The 21,787-nt window shown below is 41.4% G+C and overlaps 1 protein-coding gene across 1 annotated transcript; it reads left to right on the plus strand.

Moving 5' to 3' along the window:
• Positions 1–684: 684 nt before the first annotated feature.
• On the plus strand, positions 685–20,092 carry LOC101846244 (nucleoporin GLE1). Its single transcript, XM_005107122.3, has 14 exons — positions 685–940; positions 4,391–4,638; positions 5,641–5,815; positions 6,576–6,724; positions 8,414–8,474; positions 9,181–9,248; positions 10,857–11,034; positions 12,192–12,282; positions 13,085–13,173; positions 14,389–14,428; positions 15,388–15,485; positions 16,657–16,869; positions 17,987–18,177; positions 19,434–20,092. Exons 1-14 carry the CDS (start codon positions 857–859, stop codon positions 19,882–19,884), a joined length of 2,136 nt encoding a protein of 711 aa, XP_005107179.1. The 5' UTR covers positions 685–856; the 3' UTR covers positions 19,885–20,092.
• The last annotated feature ends 1,695 nt before the right edge of the window (positions 20,093–21,787 follow it).

Consider the following 21,787-nt stretch of genomic DNA (forward strand, 5'->3'; position numbering starts at 1 on the left):
TAGTTGACCAGGCTTTTTCCAATTTCCAGTTGTCATTTGCTGCCGAAAGTCCAAGTACAGTACATGATACTTCTTCATTTTATTTTAACGTTGACGGAATATAATTTAGCCTAAAAAAGGAAGAAAATGGAGGCAGATTACTTTGAGAGCGGTAGCATAATATCATTACATGTATTACTATGAAAGAATACAAGCTTAAGTCCAAATAACGAACTTTGATTTCCCCTGTCACAAAGGTGGCCCTTATAAAGAAAGAAAGACCTCGAAACAATTGAATGAATTAGAAGGTCCTTTCAAGAATAGATCTATCTTGAACCCGTAGGCTAACAAACAACGCTTCTGCCACAAACATCAAGTGAAAGTTGAATCACAATCAAGGATTTTAGACTTACAACAAATAACTTGCATGATCATAATCTAAGTTTCTTCATAAACAAAAGGCAAGTGATCGTCCTGCTTGTTTTGGGAGCCTAAGGAATTGTTTATAATTCATTATTTTTTGGGGGGTGATGTTTCAAATATGGTAAGGTTTAATAGTATTAAAAAGTGGCTTTGAGAAAATAATAGTTTTACGCCACCCCAAAGAAAACCAAACAAAAGAGAACAGGCAACAGCAGCTTGCATGATACCGAACAGGACAATCGGGCAAGGCTCAGTGAAGCAATAGGGAAAGTGAAACCACACCGACAGGCGCTTCCGCGCTTCCTCAAACAAACAATGGTGGGGCGGGCACAGACCAGCACACAGCCGCATGTAGGCTAGTGGATTTGTAAATAGAATCAGAGGAAATTTTTGTTTTTTAATTGTGATTTTATATTTTACATATATTTTAACGTTGTACTGAAAGTTGAGCACAATGTCAGTCTTGGATGGTCTGAGGAACTCGCCCAAGGGACAACTTCCCTACACTCGCAGGCATCTCGAACCTCTTGAACTGAAGGTAGGCAAGGCTAAGTTTTTGGGATTTGAATAAGGGGTAGCCAGGGGTTAATGGGTTAATTCCTATGGGAATCTATTATTTTACTTTCGCTCCCGTAGAATAGTATGTTGAGAAGTTCCACATGATTCATCCAATTAGCTAAACTAGGTCTAGATTATCTAGATTCTCTAAGTCTAAGTCAAGTGTAAGTTGCTTCCACCAGATCTCTGGACTAGAGTAGAAGTCTAGTTTCAGTTTAGGTACTAGATCTAGAGAAGGCTTTTATTTTGTTGCCTACGCAAGCAAATTACTACAGTATAGAGTCTAGTGTAAGTGACAATAAGTTTTTTTGAAGACCAATAAAAAGACAACTGAAATGAGAGCCCCAGGGAGCCATTTAACAAGACAATATAAATGATCAAAGTTTCAGACCCCTGTCTTTAGTCTTCATGAATGAAAAACAAATAGGAAATAGGCCTAGAATAAAATGGGGGTTTTCATTTTCATTGTAATGGCAGTAGATCTAGAATCTAGATCTAGTAATGGGACCGTTTTCAATACATGAAGCTGCAGCGAGCTCCTAGCACACTGGCCCAAATATAGATCTAGATGACGTATTTCCGCCATCTATTTTTGTCGTCGTCCTGGGTTTCCCTCGCCAGTTGACTAGATCTCGCCGTGTTTATATTTTCTGTATTAATTTGTGTTATCTTTTATTTTTATAAATAACAATCTCAGCAATTCTCATTCCATAAATTTACCTTCTCCTCAAAGCTGTACACCCACACATATCACACACACACAAGCGGACCCACACACGCGCACACACAGCCCAATTAGTTGGCGATGAAGCCTAGATCTAGTGACGTAGCACACTGCACGCGTGCCCGCCATGGTGAGATCTAGTCAACTTGCGAAGGAAGCCCCTGGTAGACGTTGGCGTCGATAGCCTAGTGGTTAGGCTACCGTACTCGTGATCGTGAGATTGTGGGTTCGGGGGTTCGAGCCTCAGCTCGGTCCGACGTTGTGTCCTTGGGAATGACACTTAATAATAATAATAATAATAATAAATGACATTTATATAGCGCTCAACCCCGAATAAAGTACACAGGCTCTGAGCGCTTTACAATACAGTACAACATACGACAGTAACATGAAACGTTGTGTTCTGACTAAAGAAAATTATTCCAAATATTCATCTTATTAATTTAAAAACAGAAACGACTTCAGCTGACATTTGAATGAATCAAAAGATTTGATTTCTCTCAACGTACTTGGTAAAGCATTCCAGATCTTGGGGCCTTGGTATTCAAATGCCCTTTCACCCATTGTTTTAAGTTTCATAGATGGTAAAATAAATTTCTTTTTGTCAGCTGATGATCTTAAACTGCGAGTTGGAATGTACAGTCTTAACAGATTTGATAAATAGGATGGTGCATTATCATTCAAACATTTGTGACATATGGTGGCCAACTTGTACACAATCCTTTTCTCAACAGGAAGCCAATGCAAAGTTCGTAAAAGAGGTTTAGCAGAGTCTCGCTTTCTTTTCCGTAAAACTAAACGTGCTGCATTGTTTTGGACAGTTTGAAGTCTTTTAACTTTTTTTGGACAGTTTGAAGTCTTTTAACTTTCTCCAGTGATATTCCTGATAACGAGGAGTTACAATAATTGAGTTTTGATAAAATTAAGCTAGTTACTAGTAAAGCAGTATACTTGGTATTGATCAGATGACATATTTTACTAATTTTTCTTAACATGAACTTCCCACTTAGCTCGGTCCTATCGGAGACGGACGTTAAACTAGGAGGTCCCGCCCCTTAAATAACCTAAGGGGCGTTAACCCATACCATTTCACCCCTGGTAGACGACAAAAATTTATGGCGGAAATAGGTCATCTATATTTGGGCCAATCACAGAGGTGTGCTTGGTGTTCGCTTTAGCTTCATGTTAATTTTCAATCAGGGTGATTCTCCAAACGTTCGGGAAAATAAACTTGAACTCTATTTCTCCTAGCGGTTTCTGTTCTAGAGATTTTTTTTGGGGTTATTTGTGAGATTTAGGCGTCATCTTTCATTCTGCCATTCGGCAAGGACTGAGTAGCATTTTTTACATCGAATTCAGTTTCTAGAGCTGGAGATTTTTGAATGTCTGAATATTCAGATACTTCAGTTGTGGTTGGGGCAACGTTCCCTGACTATACTTCATTTGAAAATACCTTCAAACGGTACTGCGAGAAAACGAAGACTGATCGACCTTGGCAGTAATCAATTTTGCAATTATTCACCCAGCAAAAACTAAAATCCTTCATGTAAAAAAAAAATCCTTCCACGCCCCCCCATTCACACCTTACACATACACACACACACATTCACACACACACACACACGGGCCACTCTATTCGCTATTATAATTATCAACAATCTCGAGAACGGAAACCGTTCGGAGAAATAGAGTTCAAGTTTATTTTCCCGAATGTTCGGAAAAATAGAGCCGGCCATTTTCAATTGATCTTTTTCCGTAATAATTATCCTGTAATTAAGACTGTATTTTCTGGCCACAACATTTCAAGCAGTCCCAAAGGGAGTCTGTTTTCTTTTGCTGTCTAAATTTGTTAAATATTTGTGTCATGACGTGTTGGTATCAGTCAGGTGCTTGTCAAAGTAGTGAAACTGAAGGAACTGGCATTTTCCGCAGGTTCGGGAATTTTAATTGAAATTTTGGCTTTTTGCCTCAACCCCTTTCTTGTCCTGATAAAGAACACATTCCTGTCAGGACAGTACTGAAAAATTTTAATTTAAGGCACGAAACAGTAAATTTGCAGTTTCGAAAGACTCTTCAAGCTTTGAAAGTCACCAAACTTTGACGGCCATTTTCTCGCTAATTTTACCTCTGAAGTCAGGCGACCCCCCCTACCTCTTTCAATTGCAAAAATATCTCAACTCTATTCATGACAGAAGAGTATTTTTTTAACCGAAAGCAAAACAAATGAATAAGCTTTAAAATGGGTGCAATAACTCCACATGTCCAGAAATAAATGAATGACCCACTCCACCGCGTCATGACACATATGGAGCTGATGGAATGCAAAATGTGATTCTTAGATCAGCTGAGTAAGTTACTCAGTAAGCTCCACTTTCCCCCTGTTGTACCCTTCACTATGACATGATGGTATACTGTATTCACTGATATCTGAGCTGAGTTTAATTCGATAAATTTTTACTTTGGCTCCTGCACGGAGATGCACTACTTTTTTGTATTTTTGAGGGTCAAACCTTTTTTTTTTTTGCCTCAGAACCCATTTTATATATATATATATGTATGTATGTATGTATGATTGTATTTGGCCAACAAAAGCGTCTCAAATTATTCATTTTAAAGAAAATTTCCTACCCAATTTCAATTAATATATGTATATTATATATTTAATACACTTTTAGATAGAAAAATACATTGGTTTCTTGTCCTCAGCATGCACTTGATCAAGTTTCTCCTGTACCCTTGTCACGGCACCATAAGGAGAGAGAGTCCTCAAAATTCAATTTAAGTTTTGGGCTTGACGCGTCTTCATTTGACGACACAGATGATATTAACGACGATTTTAATGATAACTGCAGCCAGCAGGATAGTTCTGTGTGGAGAAGTGACTTGTTCCGACTCAACAAAGAGTCCTTCAAGTCAACCGTTTCTAATGGGGAATTTGAGAAAAAAGATCCCAGGTAAGTGGCACTCTTCTTCTTGAGATGTATAGTAATATGGCTGAAACATCTGCAAATGGAGATGATTCCAAAGAGCTAACAGTTACTACTCCATGGATTTGTTGCAAATTTGCCGTAGTAGTAAACGATTATATTGAGAAGGTTGCCAGTCAGTCTTGACCAAAAAATCGGGCTGCATGAAATATGTACACAAGTGAAAAGTTTAGGAAAAGATGAAGATACTGAAGATCCTCTGCTTGGGAATTAGACTTTCTAAATGCATGGTGAAGAGCTTTAGTATTGGCCTCAAGTGTCAGAGTTGACTTCTAGGAATGTTGCTGTTCACCGTTGCAGAGATTTGGGAGCATATTCCCCTCAAAAGGAAATGTTCTGACCGTCTGTTCATATGAAAAGGACCGTCGCTTTCATACCATCTGAGGCTACTTTTTGAGGGTCACTGTAATTTTAGGGAAATATTAGGGAAGTAAGGATATGATATATATAATAATAATAAATAGCATTTGTATAGCGCATATCCCCGCTCAACAGCAGGCTCTATGCGCTTTACACTATATTATTACCCCAGCAGACTATAGAACACTCCGAAACATTCTCAGCTTCCCGGGAAGCATACAGTGCAAGCAGCCGATTAAGCGCTCAAACACTAACAAACTGACAAGGTCTTTCACTGTCTATAGCTGGGTACCCATTCCCACCTGGGTGAAGTGAGGAAATTCGTGTAAAGTGCCTTTCCCAGGGACACAACGTCAGGCCCTTGACGAGATTCGAACCCACAACCTTACGGGTGCGAGTCTGAGATCCTAACTACTAGGCTACCGACGCCATATAAACACACACAGACGTAAAAGTATATATAGAAATGATTTGTTTTTACTGAATAATGTAGTCATTTCTGATCACTGACAGATGTTGGATATTATTGATCTGTGCTAATGATCATTGCCCATCACCCATGCTAGATCTGGTAGGAACAATGATATTCTTGGGTTCTTTTTTTTCCAGCAAAGATGACCCACGTGGCACCACCAGACTTGCCGTCTCTGATGTTGTTGGGCGGAGTCCTGGCACGTTGGACTGGTGGGCCCAATTGACCACACCCGTGGACGACTCGCTACAGTTTGGCACAAGCTTGCGGGACATCAAAGATGCGGAAACCGCCTGGCAAGAATGCTCAGAGGTGAGCACGTTACTTCTGCAGAATTTTATATCTATTTTCAGTTGATCCCTCGTAGAATTTTCCAGGTTTTGGGGGTTTTGTTTGTTTGTTTGTTTGTTTTTTTAAACGTTAGGATTTTAGTGTTTCGGAAAAAAAAAATTATTTTTTTTTGGACCAAGATTTACGTAGTTGTGAAATTGTTTTACATAGTTGTGAAATTGTTCTGTATTGATGTGATATTGTGTATTTAATAATGTATGTTATGTATTTACGATTATGCATTTATGTATGTATGTTTGCCATTGTAAACCTAATTGCCCTTCTGGGATCAATAAAAAATATAATTTATTATTATTTATTTTTATTTAGGGATTATTGATATAATATAATTTATTATTACTTATTTTCATTCAGGGATCAATATTAATATAATTTATTATTATTTATTTTTATTCAGCAATCAATATAAATATAATTTATTATTATTTATTTTTATTTGGGGATCAATATAAATATAATTCATTATTATTTATTTTTATTCAGGGATCATTGATATAAATATTATTTATTATTATTTATTTTTACTCAGAGATCAATATGAATATAATTTACTAGATCGATTATTTATTTTTATTCAGGGATCAATATAAATTTTTTAATTTTTTTTTTCAGGGATCATTGATATAAATATTATTTATTACGAATTATTTTTATTCAGGGATCATCGCTATATATAATTTATTATTTATTTTTCTTCCCTCAAATGTTGTCTCTGTCGCAGCTGGCTCTGCTGGAGAGGTTGTCCCACTTTGAGAGTCATGAGCGAAGTTTGGCCGGGCTCATACAGCAGAGGGAGCAGGAGATGCAGAAAAAACTGGCGCAGCAAGTGGAGGACAGGCAGAAGCTCATTGACAGAAAGCTGAGGGAAAAGTATGGGGTGTTTGGGTTGTTTTGTTTGTTTGCTCATTTTGTTTTGTTTTTTCTTATGTTTGCAGGCATTAGTTCTCCTATTCTCTGTTCAGTTTCCCCTTTTATGTTTTTGATTTACCTCCAAATTGTACAACTTAAAACTGCAGAGTGGGTGGTTGGCGGGTGCTCTGGTGTGGTTTGCTCCTTCTTTCCTAACAAACATCTATCGTCCTTATCTCCTCCCCTCCTTCTGTTTTGTTTTTTGTTGCTCTTTAATGTTCGACACTTATATAACCTTATTTTGTTGCAAGTGCCGTAAAACACTTACGAAAACTAAAAACAGCTGGAGGGAAAATAAAAGGATAGAGAAATCTCACTTTCAAACATGATTCGTTTTGAGGGTTATAAATAGTACCTTGTTGAATTGAAACCTTTAGTCTTCCAGGAGTGGATGACAAGTGGATTTATACGTCTGCATGATGGGTGTGCTCGGGTTGGAAAGATATCCTTTGTGGGTGTGTGGTTGGCGTGCTCCTTCTTTCCTATCAAACATCTATCGTCCTGACCTCCCCTCCGTCTTTTTTATGTTTGTTACTCTCTTGTAACACCTCTGATCTTCTGGCGATCATATGACCTTATGCAGTTGCGAGCGCCATAAAACCTCTGCTAAAACTATGTTGTTGTTTGTTGTTTTCAAATCCCTTTAGCTGCCAGCATTTCGCTCTTGGCAGCGCAGTGCTTCCCTCAAGTAACCACATGTCCTTGTCATCTGGTCAACGCCAGCGTAGAGCAGGCTTTGTAAGTCTGTAGGTGTGTGTAGGAGCTTGCGTCGAAGAACTGCCAGGTTTGGGCAGTGAAGGAGAAGATGTTCAACGGTTTCCTCGTGGTAGTCACAGTGTCTGCAATGGGGTTCCCACATGGGGTTGATTCTGTTTATGTGCTTGTTGGTGTGTAAGTGTCCTGTGCGGGCTCTGAAGATCAATGTCTGATCGGCTCTACATAAAAGATTCGAAGGGTCTTTGCTGCTAAAACTAAAAACTAAAGATATCCTTTCTGGGTCCTCACATGCCAATCTTTTGGCTTTTCAATGGGTCCGATTATTCTGGTGGTTTTGCTCCCTTTTCTGCACATCTCTGTAAACATAATTATATATCTGTGAGGCAACGTGGTGGAATCAGGCTCTCGTCAAAATAATCAAAGTGAAGAAACTTGCATTTTTCCGCAGGTTTGTGAATTTTTATCAAATTTTTGTTTTTTTGGCTCAACGCCTTTCATGGCCATTAAAGAACTCATTCCTGTGTGGATTTTTACTGAAAAGCCTTGATTAAGGGCACAAAAATGAAAATGTTCAGTTACCACGGACTCTAAAGCTTAGGAAATAACTAATCCTTGGCGGCCATTTTCTCACTAATTTTACCTCTGAAAACAGGTGACCCCCACCTCCTCCTTTCGCAAATATCTCAACTTGTATTTAAGATAAATGGATATTTTTTTCCTCCAAATAAAGACAAGTGAACAAGCTTTAAAATGATACCAATAACTCTACATGCCCAAAAATTGACGAGAGCCTGATTCCACCACGCTGTCTCACGTATATATTATATTATTATGCGTATTTTGGGGGAGGGGTTTTTGTTGTTTGTTTGTTTTGTTGTTTGCGCACGCCAGTTCTGACAGCACTTTTTAACTTTTTGTCCTAATTTTGTGCAGGGTGCAAGAGACACAGAAAGTTTTGCAGAAACAGAAAGCAGATCACGAGGAACATCAAATGGTGAGTTGTCTTAGGATTGAGTGGGACTATGTGGTATGTGTGTTGAGCTATGAGACTGTCATATGTGGGGCGGAGCTGGGCTAAGAATCGATTCCCGAACCGATTCCCACGATTAATGCTACGGAAGAAAGGTTCCGACTCCTTTTTACGTAAACCAACGGTTGCCAGTTACTTTAATCATTAAAATCTTCTTTTTTGAAATTAGAATTTATTTTTGAAAATAAAAGAGCTGTTCAGAGCCAATTAGGTAGCCACCGGAAGAGATCACATCATTAGAAAGTAAGTTATTGGGTTCGCAGTCGATTCCTACGATTCCTAGCTTTCAATAATCGGGAACCTCCTAGCTGTCCAGCACTAGTGTGGGGTGTGTTTGGGTCTGGCTTGCGCTCAGTTTGCTGTGGGATCCTGCTATGCCTTTTCTTTCTCCCTATTCCCCCCCCCCCTCTCTCTCTCTCCCTCTCTCTCTCTTTCTCTCTCTCTCTCTCCCTACTTTCCTTTTCTCTCTCTCTTTCTCCTCTCTCACTTCTCTCCCTTTTCCCCTCCCTCCCAACCCCGTCTCTCTCTCTCTCTCTCTCTCTCTCTCTCTCTCTCTCTCTCTCTCTCTCTCTCTCTCTCTCTCTCTCTCTCTCTCTCTCCCTCCCTCACCCCCCTCCTTCTCACACAGCGGACCATGTCACAAGTAATTAATCGTGTGGTTCTTCCTCAGAAAATAGTCACCAAGAACAGAGAGATAGAACGTCAGAGGCAAAAGCTGGAGGAGGAGGAGCGAGCCAGGTGAGACCACAGTAACTAACTCTTTAAACCCTGACTTTTTCCCACCGTTTCCCAGAGTTTTTTCTACGTCACCTAAACCTGGCGCACTATGTCTCGTTATAACCCCAGAAGCTTGCCTCTAACTTCTAAATGGTGGAAACAAAGGCTTAGTCATTAAACAACTTGGATGGGGAATAGTTCCGAAAAACGAGCAAAAACTAGCACCAAAGAAATGAAACAGTTGTCACTAGTACTGGACGCTCCCAGCATCCAATGGGGAACAGGGTTATTACCGCCGGAGGCTCGCAGTGTCCAATGGGGTTGAAAGAGTTAAGTCATTTTTATTCTCCGCACCCCGTGCTCTGTACACCGCTTCAGTGGGTGGTTGGCATGTGCTCTGGTGTGGTTTGCGCCTTCTTTCCTATCAAACATTTATCGTCCTGATCTCTCCTCCTTCTTTTTTGTGTTTGTTACTCTCTTGTGACACCTCTAATCTGCTGTACTTGTATGACCTTATTGTGTTGCAAGTGTAGTAAAACTGTTTCAAAAAAATACCTTGGTCGTGCAAACGGAAACATAGAAAGGAACCTGATGACAACTGTGCTACAATGCAAAAATGGAAGCAAAGGGAAATAAAGGAAGATCTCAGACATCATGCCTGGAGAAATGGGAGGCAGCGTGGTGAAATCAGACGCTCCTCAAAATAATCAAAGTTTAGAAATTGGCATTTTTCTGTAGATTTGTGAATTTTAATCGAATTTTTTTTTTTTTTAGCTCAACACCTTTCATGCCCATTAAAGAACACATTTCCGTGTGGATTTTACTGAAAAACGTTGATTAGAAGCCCAAAAATTAATGTAATTTTCAGTTTCCATGGACTTTCAATCTAAGGAAATAACTAATCTTTGTCACCCGTTTCCTAACTAATTTTACATCTGAAACCAGGTGACCCCCACGTCCTTCACTCGCAAATATTACGACTTGTATTCAAGACTAGCTGGGCCCCCTTTCGATGAAAGGAATGATCAATTGAAAGTCATTGGCCTACTATATTTACACTCTTCTGGAATGGAGCAATAAATCTTTAGAGAAAAGTGACACCTGTCATGTGTTTTCAAATTGCCAAATATATTTATAATAGATTATAGATTGATTCTCTATTCCGCCTTAGTGGTTGTGCACTCCGGAATTTCAAAGGTGTGGAACCAGTGCGCTCGGCTAGTGAACGGGAACCTCACTTGTTTACAATGGTGTCTTAGAAGACAGACTTTTATGGACGAAACAAAGCATTTTGGAAAAATCGGGGAAAGCAGTTTGCGTGGATTTGTTAAAGTTAGGTCCTAGCCACATGGATGCTGTGGACGTCTGCAAAGTTTCAAAGGTGTGGGTTAGGCAATAAGGGAGGGGTTTGTGCACAAAGCCTTCCAAGTCCACTTTTATAGATATAGATAAATGGATGGGTTTTTTTTCATCCTAAACAAAATAAATGAACAAGCTTTAAGATGATACCAATAACTCTGCTTGGTCTCTGTTGACACCCACCCCTTGGCGCTCATGTGACCTTATGCAGTTGCGAGCGCCGTAAAACCTCTACTGATACCAAACTTTTTCTTTTCCTCCCTCTCACAGACAAGCTTTACAAAAGGAGAAACAGCAGACTCTGCGCTCAATTCTTCAAGAAGTTGATGAGAACAGACGCAAGTTCAACGAGATACTGGAAGCTTGCCCCCACAAAGATCAGTTGGATGAAGTCGTGGGCAAGTTTAAACTAGTCCTGGACAGATTTGGCTCCAAGTCAGACCTGCAGGTAACTGCTTCAAAGATATGCCGCTTAGCTGTCGATTTGATTATTTCATCAACAGTAGGCCTTACGAATTACTGATTAACCCTTCATGAGGCGATTTAATTTGCCGCTCTGTCCGGTCCCACAGAGGTGAATTAATTTGAGGACTTCATGAAATGTTTAAGGCCATCTGCTGGTGGAATTTCTGAAATCCATATCCCTGGACTATATATAACAACGATGACATATTCATATTAGTCAGACATCAAAGAATAAACTCAAGTAATTTTTAATTGTTATAAGCACATGGTAACCAAGCAAACATCCACCATATTGGATAATTTCATCAAATTTCAAAGGCTATCTTCTTTCTTAGTTTTTGTCCGTTGGCTTTCATTTTTAGTAAGTACAAACTGCAACACCTATGTAATGAACAAATAACGCCAGATTTGTAATATTACAATTATGAAAATAATTATGGACTCTGGAAATATGTTCATGGATAAATAGCAAAAAAAATCTCAGAATTCCCAACAAAAACACTGATAGTAATCTTATTCTTTCATTATCTTGAAAAAGGGCTCTATTTCAGTACAGGTCTCCCATGGATGGACAATGTGTAAAATAATGAAGCTATTCAGATAAAAAATAATGGAGAAGATGTAATTTATAGTCGGAAAAATAAATATTTGGAAAAAAAATATTTAAAAACATGACCCAAAATTGCAACAACAAAATTTTAAACCCCTCTTTAAAAGACTTCAAAACATAATTGATTGAAGCGGACGCTGGAAAAGGATGTAGATTTAAAAAATGGAGGGGAAAACTGTATGGTCAAACTGGGGGAAAATGGGGGGAAATCCGACCCGCAGATGGCCTTAAATAACTTCCATAGATTTTTAAAGGCAGAAAAGATCTTGTCAGTTTGATAGTGTTAGAGCGCGTGAAATCCGCAGCTTGCACTGTATGCTTCCGCGTATACTGCACATTTATACTTTTGTGCCTTTAATCAACTTTTTCCCCGAAAATCCACATGTAAACGTGTTTATTAATTGACATACAAGGTGTTGAAACAAAAAACAAAAATTCAGAGAAAAAAAATGTCCAAACTGGCCGAAAAATGCAGGGTTCTCGGATTTCATGATTTCATGCCTTACAAAGTTTCTTCTGCATCTGTGTAGACGAACGCCCCCCTCGATGATGTCATCAGCAAGTTTGAAGACCAGAGGCTAAAGAGTCACAAGGCTGTGGAGTTCCTGAAAGCAAAGATTGGTATGTACCCCTGGTGGGTGGTTTGCTTCTGTGGTTGGCGGGTGCTCTGGTGTGGTTTGCTCCGTCTTTCCTATGAAACATCTATCGTCCTTATCTCCCCTTCTTCTTTTTTTATGTTTGTTACTCTCTTGTAACACCTCTAATCTTCTGGCACTCATATGACCTTATGCAGTTGCGAGCGCCATAAAACCTCTACTAAAACAAAACAATGTACCCCTGACTCGTCTTGTTCTTTTTTTAAATTTCATATATATGAAGCAGAACTGCCACTTTTGTTATTGTGTCGTATTAATTTGTCCGCATTGTTTTATGCAAGAAAAACTATGAAATTATGCAAACTGAACCCAAAATTGTGAAATTATGCAATCCTGTTAATTTTAACAAAGAATGATAACGGAAGATAATCAGAAGGGGGGACATTTCTCGTTCATGCACAGTAGAATTGTAAATGGGCTGATTCATCATGTCATGCTCATAACTGTGCCTGATCTACAACAGGGAACTGCTTCTTTTTCTTTCCGTATCCTTACTATTGTCATTTCCCTCTACTTCTTTTGTATGTTTGTCACACTCTTGTGACCCGCTATTTCCGGGGTGCCTTGATAGTCGAAGCAGACTTTGTGCTGTTGAAGCTAGAGAGGTGAGCAGAGTAAGTCTGATTCCCTGTAAAGACTTCTCTGTTGACACCCACCCCTTGGCGCTCATATGACCTTTTGCAGTTGCGAGCGCCGTAAAACCCTCTACTATAATAATAATAAACACTTATCAAACCAATTTCTTGTCTTTTGTCTCCCTTGATCAGCTGAGGCAGATGCTAGATCCCAGCAAGAAGCACAGAAGAAGAAAGAAGAAGAAGAAGCGAAAGCAAAGGAGGAGAAAAGGAAGGCAGAGGTGAGAGCAGATAAGATACAATCTATAACGCTTCATGGATGGGAGAGCAGCGATAAATTGCTGAAGATTCATTCGCCGTAAAGTTGGGGTTGTGGTGCTAGTTTTTTAGAATCATGTCAGTCGATGTGTAACGTGTAGATTATCTTGTCCTTCCTGTTGTATCACTATGACACAGATTGTTACTGGATGGTTGGCGGGTGCTCTGGTGTGGTTTGCTGCTCCTTCTTCTTTCCTATTAAACATCTATCGTCCTTATCTCCCCTTTTGCTTTTTTATGTTTGTTACTCTCTTGTAACACCTCTAATCTTCTGGCGCTCATATGACCTTATGCAGTTGCGAGCGCCGTAAAACCTCTACCAAAACTGAAACAGATTGTTATTTCATAAAACTCTTAGCTGCCAGCATTGATTTCACGGATTTTCCTGAGCAGCCAGTTAGATTCCGCTGTCATTTGGAATTCGTGAAAGTTGTGAGGTAGTTTTTAGTATCATGTCCTTCGATGTGTCGATTATCTTGTCCCTTCCAGTATTATCACTATGACGCAGATTGTTACTTTATAAAACTCTTATCTGCCTGCATTGATTTCACGGATTTTCCTGAACAGCCAGGGTTAGATACCATGTCCGCCGTCTTTTGGAATTTAGATATCTATCTCATTCGCCATGCCAAAAAATTAACCATCGGCAATTTGGCGAAGCGGATAGTGAGACTGAATGCAGAAAACAGGTGTGTTGTCGCATGATTTGATTAGCAATGTTTATTGGAAAGTGAGTCAAATTCTCGATCCAAAATTTTCTGTGGTACTACGCCTTGCTACTCAAAAAATAATGATATGCCTTCAGGTTTCAAATTCTCGCAACGAAAAGAACTATAATCATGCTCAATTTTAACTTGACGTGTACTGTAAATATGGATTTGGAGGACTAGACAAGGTGTGTATTTAATTTGGGGATGTGAAGACGACACACTCTGTGTTGTTCTGGTGAAAGGGGGGAATGGTAGATGGCAGTGAGTCTTGTGATTTGCTCCTTCTTTCCTATCAAACGTCTGTCGTCTTTATCTCCCCTCCTTCTTTTTTTTGTTTGTTACTCTCTTGTAACACCTCTAATCTTCAGCACTTATATGACCTTATTGTGCTGCAAATGCCGTAAAACACTAACTAAAACTAAAGGCCGATGAGAGTTAAATAATGCCGACATTTTCCTTTTTCGACAGACCAAGAAGCTGGAAGAGCAGGCTGCTGAAGACTGTGGTGGTAAGTGATTGTGTGTGTGTCTTCTTCTTCCTTGTCCATCTATTCTTTCTTTCTCTCTATCGTGTTATCTTTTCTCAACCCCGCCATCAAGGAAATTGTTAATAATCCCTCCCATCCCGACTTTGCCCACTGACAGAAATATGCAATGTTTGGACCATGATAAGAGATATGTGCACAACCTGTACTTTTTCATTTATGGAAACTTTATTTAACAAATGAGTGTTTTATATGATGTGATTGGATATGGGTCAATGGCCTTAAAACCGAATAAACTTACTTATTTTCTTACTTACTTACTCTCTCACTCACTCACTTACTTACTCACTCACTCACTCACTTACTTACTTAGTTACGTACTTACCTACTTACTTGCTTGCTTGCTTGCTTGCTTGTTTGCTTACTTACTTACTTACTTACTTACTTACTTACTTACTCAACCTGCAATCATTATCGTGCCAAATGTGCTTTTATTCAACTTGCTTAAAATCATACTGAGGCCAATTTTACGATGTTATTTTGTTTCCTGGGCAATTGGTGAATCCTGCCATAAAAGCGAATTGCTTATCTGTTTTCTGCTGTTGTCTGAGCTTTTTATGCCAGTACACATCGTCATTGTTTTTTATTCATTAGATGTGGGTGGTTGGCAGGTGCTCTGGTGTGGTTTGCTCCTTCTTTCCTATCAAACATCTATCATCCTGATCTCTCCTCCTTTTATGTGTTTGTTACTCTCTTGTAACACCTCTAATCTTCGGCACTTATGTGACCTTATTGTGTTGCAAGTGCCGTAAAACTCTTTCTAAAACTAATCTATCTCGTTTTGTTTATTGGTTTCTTTTGTGTCATAGTCTTAATTTATGCTTATCATGCATGTGTCATATATATATTATTTTTTTTTCTTCTCTTGCCTCTCTTTTATTTTAAATCGTTTTCTCATGGTTTTCATCTGTCCCTCTCCACAGTGCAAGCCCTGGCGTACATCCTCAGAGAGTTTGCCGCCAAACACAAGAAGCTGTCGGAAGTGCAGTCGGGGCTGCAGGCTTTCATTGACAACGCTCAGGTGAGGCAGACGTCTACCCGAATGTGGGTGGTTGGTGGGTGCTCTGGTGTGGTTTGCTTCTTCTTTCCCATCAGACATCTGTCGTCTTTGTCTCCCCTCCTTCTTTTTTTGTGTTTGTTACTCTCTTGTAATACCTCTAATCTTGTGGCGCTCATGACCTTATGCAGTAGCGAGGCCGTAAAACCTCTACTAAAAAATATCTCCCCTCCTTCTCTTTTATGTCTGTTACTCTCTACAACTCTTGTAACACCTCTAATCTTCGGCAGTTATATGACCTTATTGTGTTGCAAGTGCCGTAAAACACTTACTACTAAAAATTATACCGAAGGTTTTACTTCTGGGATTCCCATTTTGTGGATTTCAAAGTGTTTTGTCAAACTGACTCGGAGGACCTGTGTGCAGGTTGTGCACGTTAAAGATTCCTTGGTGGTCCAAAATCGATAAGAGTAGACTTTTGCTGCTGAACAGGCAAAATTCAACCTCTCTGTAAGGACTTCTCTGTTGACATCCACCCCTTGGCGCTCATGCCCTCATGCAGTTGCGAGCGCTGTAAAACCTCTGCTAAGACTAAAACTAAATGTTTCTATACATATATGCTCTCTCTCTCTCCAGTTGAAGAAACAATGTTTCTATACATATGCACTCACTCTCTCTCTCTCTCTCTCTCTCTCTCTCTCTCTCTCTCTCTCTCTCTCTCTCTCTCTCTCTCTCTCTCTCTCTCTCTCTCTCTCTCTCTCTCTCTCTCTCTCTCTCTCTCTCTCTCCTGTTGAAGAAGCAATGCTTCTATACATATATTCTCTCTCTCTCTCTCTCCAGTTGAAGAAGCAATGTTTCTATACATATGCGCGCTCTCTCTCTCTCTCTCTCTCTCTCTCTCTCCAGTTGAAGAAGCAATGTTTCTATACTTGTATGCACTCTCTCTCTCTCCAGTTGAAGAAGCAATGTTTCTATATATATATATGCACGTGGGTGGTTGGCGGATGCTCTGGATGAAACATCTATTGTCGTTATCTCCCCTTCTTTTTTGTGTTTGTTACTCTCTTGTAACACCTCTAATTTTCTGGTGCTCATATGACCTTATTGTGTTGCAAGTGCCGTAAAACTCTTACTGAAACTATAAAAACTAATATATGCACTCTCTCTCTCTCTCTCTCTCTCTCTCTCTCTGCAGCTGAAGAAACAGCGGTTTGACCTCCAGCGCGCTGTGAACACGCCCATCAACGCCATTTCTGCGCTGAGCGGCGCCCACCTGCGCGACAAGCTGCAGCGTCTGCACGACCTTTTGGGAGGCCGGCCGGTGGAGGTCTCGGGCAAGCGTGTGCAGGCGACGGTCGTGGCTGAGGGCCCGATGTTCTGTCAGAACCTGGTGGCGAAGATGTTGGTGGTGAGTGGGGGGGGGTGGTGGAGTGAAGACGGGAGGTGGGGGAGATGGAGAGAGTGGAGGTGGGGGAGTGATGGGAGAGAAGGATTGAGTGAGGGGCCTCTGTTTTGTCAGAACCTGGTGGCTAAGATGCTGGTGGTGAGTGAGGGGGGGGGGGGGGGGATTGAGGACAAGAGGTGGGGGGGGATTGGAGAGAAGGATTGAGTGAGGGGAGGTGAGAGATTGGGGGAGTGAGGGGCCACTGTTTTGGAGAGATGGAGAGAGGGGAGGTGAGAGATTGAGTGAGTGAAGGTGGGGAAGAGATGGGAGAAAAGGATTGAGTGAGGGGGGAGGTGGAGGAGACGTCAAGCGAGTGAGGCTATGGCTGTGGCTGAGGGGCCTCTGTTCTCAGACTGTTCTGTAAGTACCTGGTGACTAAGATGCTGATGATGAGTGAGGGGGGGGGGATGGAGTCTCCTTCCCTTCTATCGTCCTTATTTCTCTTCTGTTTTTTTTTGTTGTGTTTGTTACTTTACCGAATTAGGCTCTTGTAACACCTCTAATCTTCAGCACTTATAGGCGTCGGTGGCCTAGTGGTTAGGCTCTCGGACTCGCAACCGTAAGGTCGTGGGTTCGAATCCCTTCAGGGTCCCGACGTTGTGTCCTTGGGGAAGGCACTTTGCACAAATTTTCCTCACTTCACCCAGGTGAAAATGGGTACCCGGCTATAGACCGTGAAAGATCTTGTCAGTTTGATAGTGTTTGAGCGCGTGAAATCCGCAGCTTGCACTGTATGCTTCCGCGGAAGCTGAGAATATTTCTGAGTGTTCTCAGAGGGTCTGCTGGGGTATTGATAGTTGTAAAGCGCATAGAGCAAGCTCTTGAGCCTGGATATGCGCTATATAAATGCAATTATTATTATATATGACCTTATTGTGTTGCAAGTGCCGTAAAACACTTACAAAAACTAATACTTAAAAACATCCATATTCCTTATTTCTCTTCTGGGTTTTTTTGTGTTTGTTTTCTACTCTTCTACCTCATTACGCTCTAATCTTCGGCATTTATACGACTTAATTGTATGTCGCGAATGCCGTAAAATTCGCGAAAACTAACGAGCCGTGCCGTCGATTGTCCCCAGCGCAAGGGAGAGGAGCAGGTGACATCCAAGCACGAGTCGGCGTTCGCCATCGGCGCGGTGGCGGTGGCTCTGTGGGCCGAGTTCCCGCTGGTGGGAGAGCTGTTCATGGCCCACCTGCACGCCGTGTGCCCGTACGTGCTGCCGCTCTACGCAGTGCGCCAGGGAGGACAGTCCAGCGCAGACTTCCACAGGTACATGCAGACGTTGGTCTTCTTCGGTTTTTTATAAATCTTTTACTCCAGTGGTTAAGTGAGTAGTGAGTTCAGACTCAAGTAAGTGGGTGGTTGCCGGGTGCTCTGGTGTGGTTTGCTTCTTCTTTCCTATCAAACATCTATCGTCCTTATCTCCCCCTTCTTCTTTTTTATGTTTGTTACTCTATTGTGACACCTCTGATCTTCTGGCGCTCATATGACCTTATGCAGTTGCGAGCGCCGTAAAACCTCTACTAAAACTAAAAGCTAAAAAATCTTTTACTCCAGTGGCTAAGTGAGTAGTGGGTTCAGACTCAAGAAATCTCAAGCAAGTGTCGGTGACACGGGGTTTAGATGCGTGGTCACTAGGGTGTGTCCTTGAGCAAGGCACGACAACCCTAGCCCAAAATACTGTTTATCCTATCAAACTTCTATCGTCTTTATCTCCCCTCCTTCTTTTTTGTGTTTGTTACTCTCTTTTAACACCTCTAGTCTTCGACACTCATATGACCTTATTGTGTTGCAAGTGCTGTAAAACTCTTACAAAAACTAAACTGAAACTAAAAGGTGGGGGGAGACGGGTGGTCGTCCGGGGTTTGGAAGCAAATCGGGGCATGAAGCTCAGTGAGTTAGTTAGTGGGTCTCGATCCTAAAACGGAAAACATTTTTTTGTTGCAGCAAAATGACCTACAATATATCTATCCAGCTGCCGAAGAAAGGCATGCTAGCATCTCCGAGACTAAAAAGTTATGAAATTTTTAAATGTGGACCGCATCTCGAGTCTCGATGATGTGTATGCCCGCAGTGAGTTGACTGAGCTATCATAAAACAGAAAACAATTTTTTAATGCGGCGAAACGACTTATAAAGAACGAACCAGTCGTCACTGAAGGCATGCTAAGATCTCGTAGAATGAATGATTATGAGTGGGTGGTTGGCGGGTGCTCTGGTGTGGTTTGCTCCTTCTTTCTTATATCAAACATCTATCGTCTCTATCTCTCCTCCTTTGTTTTTTGTGTTTGTTACTCTGTTGTAACACCTCTAATCTTCGGCACTTATATGACCTTATTGTGTTGCAAGTGCCGTAAAACTCTTACTAAATCTAAAACACCTCTAATCTTCGGCGCTTATATGACCTTATCGTGTTGCAAGTGCCGTAAAACACGTACTAAAACTAAACTAATGATTGCTTTTTTTTTTTTTATTTGCCGCCCGCGTCTTAAAATCGTTGACTCCATGTTGTGTGTACACCCACAGAGCTCAAGGTTACAAGATCGCGGACGACGGGAGCATCGAAGACCAGGACAAGTTCCTGCGCCGGATGTCGGGCCTCATGCGGCTCTACTGTGCCTGTTTGGTGGCCCCCGTCCCGCCAAAGGGGCCTAACTGCCCGCACCCGCAGGGCCTGGAGCACGCCTGGCGCTGGCTGGCCCGCGTCCTCGACCTTGAACCCCAACCCGACGTGACGGCGGCCTTGATCCACGACATGCTGTCGGTGGCGGGCCACGCCCTGTGCGCCGAGTACCGCGGCCAGTTTGCCAAGCTGCTGCGCCTCCTGCACGCCCAGTACCTCCCCAAGCTGAAGAGCGTCTCGGTGACCAGCGCCATCGTGGGACGGCTGGAGATCTTCCTCGAGACTGCGGTGAAGAACAACTGCCGCATACCTCCGCCTGAGGGGATCCTGCCGCAGAACTTTTGGTTTAGGTGATGATGAAATTTTGTGGCATAGGGGGTTCCGTTCCCTCCCTCCCTCCCTCCTAAGGAAGGACTTGAGTGTTGCAGTTCCGGGGAAGAATATCTCACGCTGTCTTAGGGGGCTTCTAGAATGTCTGGTATGGGTGATGAGTAAGTGCGAAATACGGTACCCCCCACTAAAGGACTTCTGGCTCAGAGTGTTTTTGGTAGGGGGGGGGGGGGGAAGAGAATATGTACGAAGTATGGTATCGATACCTCCCCCCCCACCCCCACCAATCATCACCACTGCAGGTTAATCATCAAAATCATCAACACTTTGCCACCTCATCTTGCTGATTGGAGATGTTTACCACTCAAGTTTCTTTGGATTTTCCCCTAAATATGACGGCAGAGTGTTTATCATCACCACTGCAGGTTAGTCATCACCACTGCAGGTTAAGTTACAGCGAAGAACCACTCTGCTGAACGAACACCTTTTTCCTCCACGTAAGGAACTTGTAGCCACTCTGAAATGTGTGGCTGTGTGTGAAAGATGTCAGTTACAGTCCGTGACTCCGCCACGCGCTGGGCACGGTATCCCCGAGTGTTGTGAACAGCCATGACACCACGTACCTCAGTAGTACAGGGTCCCAGGTCTGATCTGGCCACGGGTGGGGGAAGTGGCCTGTTTAGACTTAATTCATCACTGTCATCGTCGTCACTATCATCATCAACATCGTTGTTAATTTCATCTGTATTGTCATTTTCTTTCTTTTCATCAAAAATTGTCGTAATGATCACTGTATTCTGTTGGTCTTTGATGTAGCATGGGCTGAAGCACTGCTTGTTTTGAAGGAAGTGGTGTCTGTTACGGAAGTTTTCCTTTTTTGACAACCTTTAGGCATAAGAAGTTGCATAAGAGATCGGTGTAGTCTGGTCTTTGTGTTCTACGGCTAGGTTCTTTTTTTTTTTTTTTTTTTGCGTTCAAATTACTTTGGGGGGGGGAGGGGAGTGTGTAAGCTCAGTTTGTCGGGAATGCCTGCAGTGCTTGAGGAAAAAGTGACGTGTTTTAAATTTTTCATTTTCTGATGACTGGTCTGTGCATTTTGTAAATAGAGAGTTGGTCGCTTTTAAGGACAAGCGGGCTGACCCAGATTTTGTGGGTTTCCAGAAATCTTGATCTATACCAAGAGTTGGGGGGAATTGCCCTACCTATAGAAGTTTGGTTTCACTGGTGTATATTTGTTTGGTTCTAGAGAAAACTGTCCTTGAATTTTAATGAAGCTGAAAAAGGGTCTAAAAACTACCTTCGATTTTCTCAAAACAGCATTTTTCGGGATAGCCCCCTTGAGCCTAAAAGCGGCCGGTTTATGTTTTATGATCATAGTGTTGTAACCTCACAGGTGTCCTTTGTTGTAACATTTCTCACTCAATTTCAGCAACACTTTTACAATAGATGCTTCCAAAATTTTGTTCTACAGAAGACAAACAACATATGTGAGGCAGCGTGGTGGAATCAGGCTCTCGTCAAAATAATCAAAGTTGAAGAAACTTTTTTTCTTTTGGTTTGTGAATTTTTATCAAATTTTTGTTTTTTGGCTCAACACCTTTCATGTCCATAAAAGAACTCATTTTTGTGTGGATTTTTCCGAAAAGCGTTGATTAAAGGCACAAAAACGTACATTTTCAGTTACCACGAACTCTTAAGATAAGGAAATAACTAATCTTTGGCGACCATTTTCTCACTAATTTTACCTCTGAAAACAGGTGACCCCCCCACCTCCTTCTTTCGCAAATATCAGGACTTGTATTCAAGATAAATGGATATTTTTTTCATCCAAATAAAGACAAGTGAATAAGCTTTAAGATGATACCCATTACTCCACATGCCCAAAAATTGACGAGAGCCTGATTCCACCACACTGCCTCACATATGG

The sequence above is a fragment of the Aplysia californica genome, unplaced genomic scaffold, assembly GCF_000002075.1.
Source record: "Aplysia californica isolate F4 #8 unplaced genomic scaffold, AplCal3.0 scaffold00577, whole genome shotgun sequence".
NCBI classification, from domain to species: domain Eukaryota; kingdom Metazoa; phylum Mollusca; class Gastropoda; order Aplysiida; family Aplysiidae; genus Aplysia; species Aplysia californica.

What these genes read in the sequence shown, in the direction of transcription:
- LOC101846244 (XM_005107122.3), top strand. Translation starts at nt 857, where the DNA reads ATGTCAGTCTTGGATGGTCTGAGGAACTCGCCCAAGGGACAACTTCCC. An exon ending in ATCACGAGGAACATCAAATG is followed by an intron (nt 8,475 to 9,180) that starts GTGAGTTGTCTT and finishes GTTCTTCCTCAG; the next exon opens with AAAATAGTCACCAAGAACAG. An exon ending in CTTTCATTGACAACGCTCAG is followed by an intron (nt 15,486 to 16,656) that starts GTGAGGCAGACG and finishes CTCTCTCTGCAG; the next exon opens with CTGAAGAAACAGCGGTTTGA.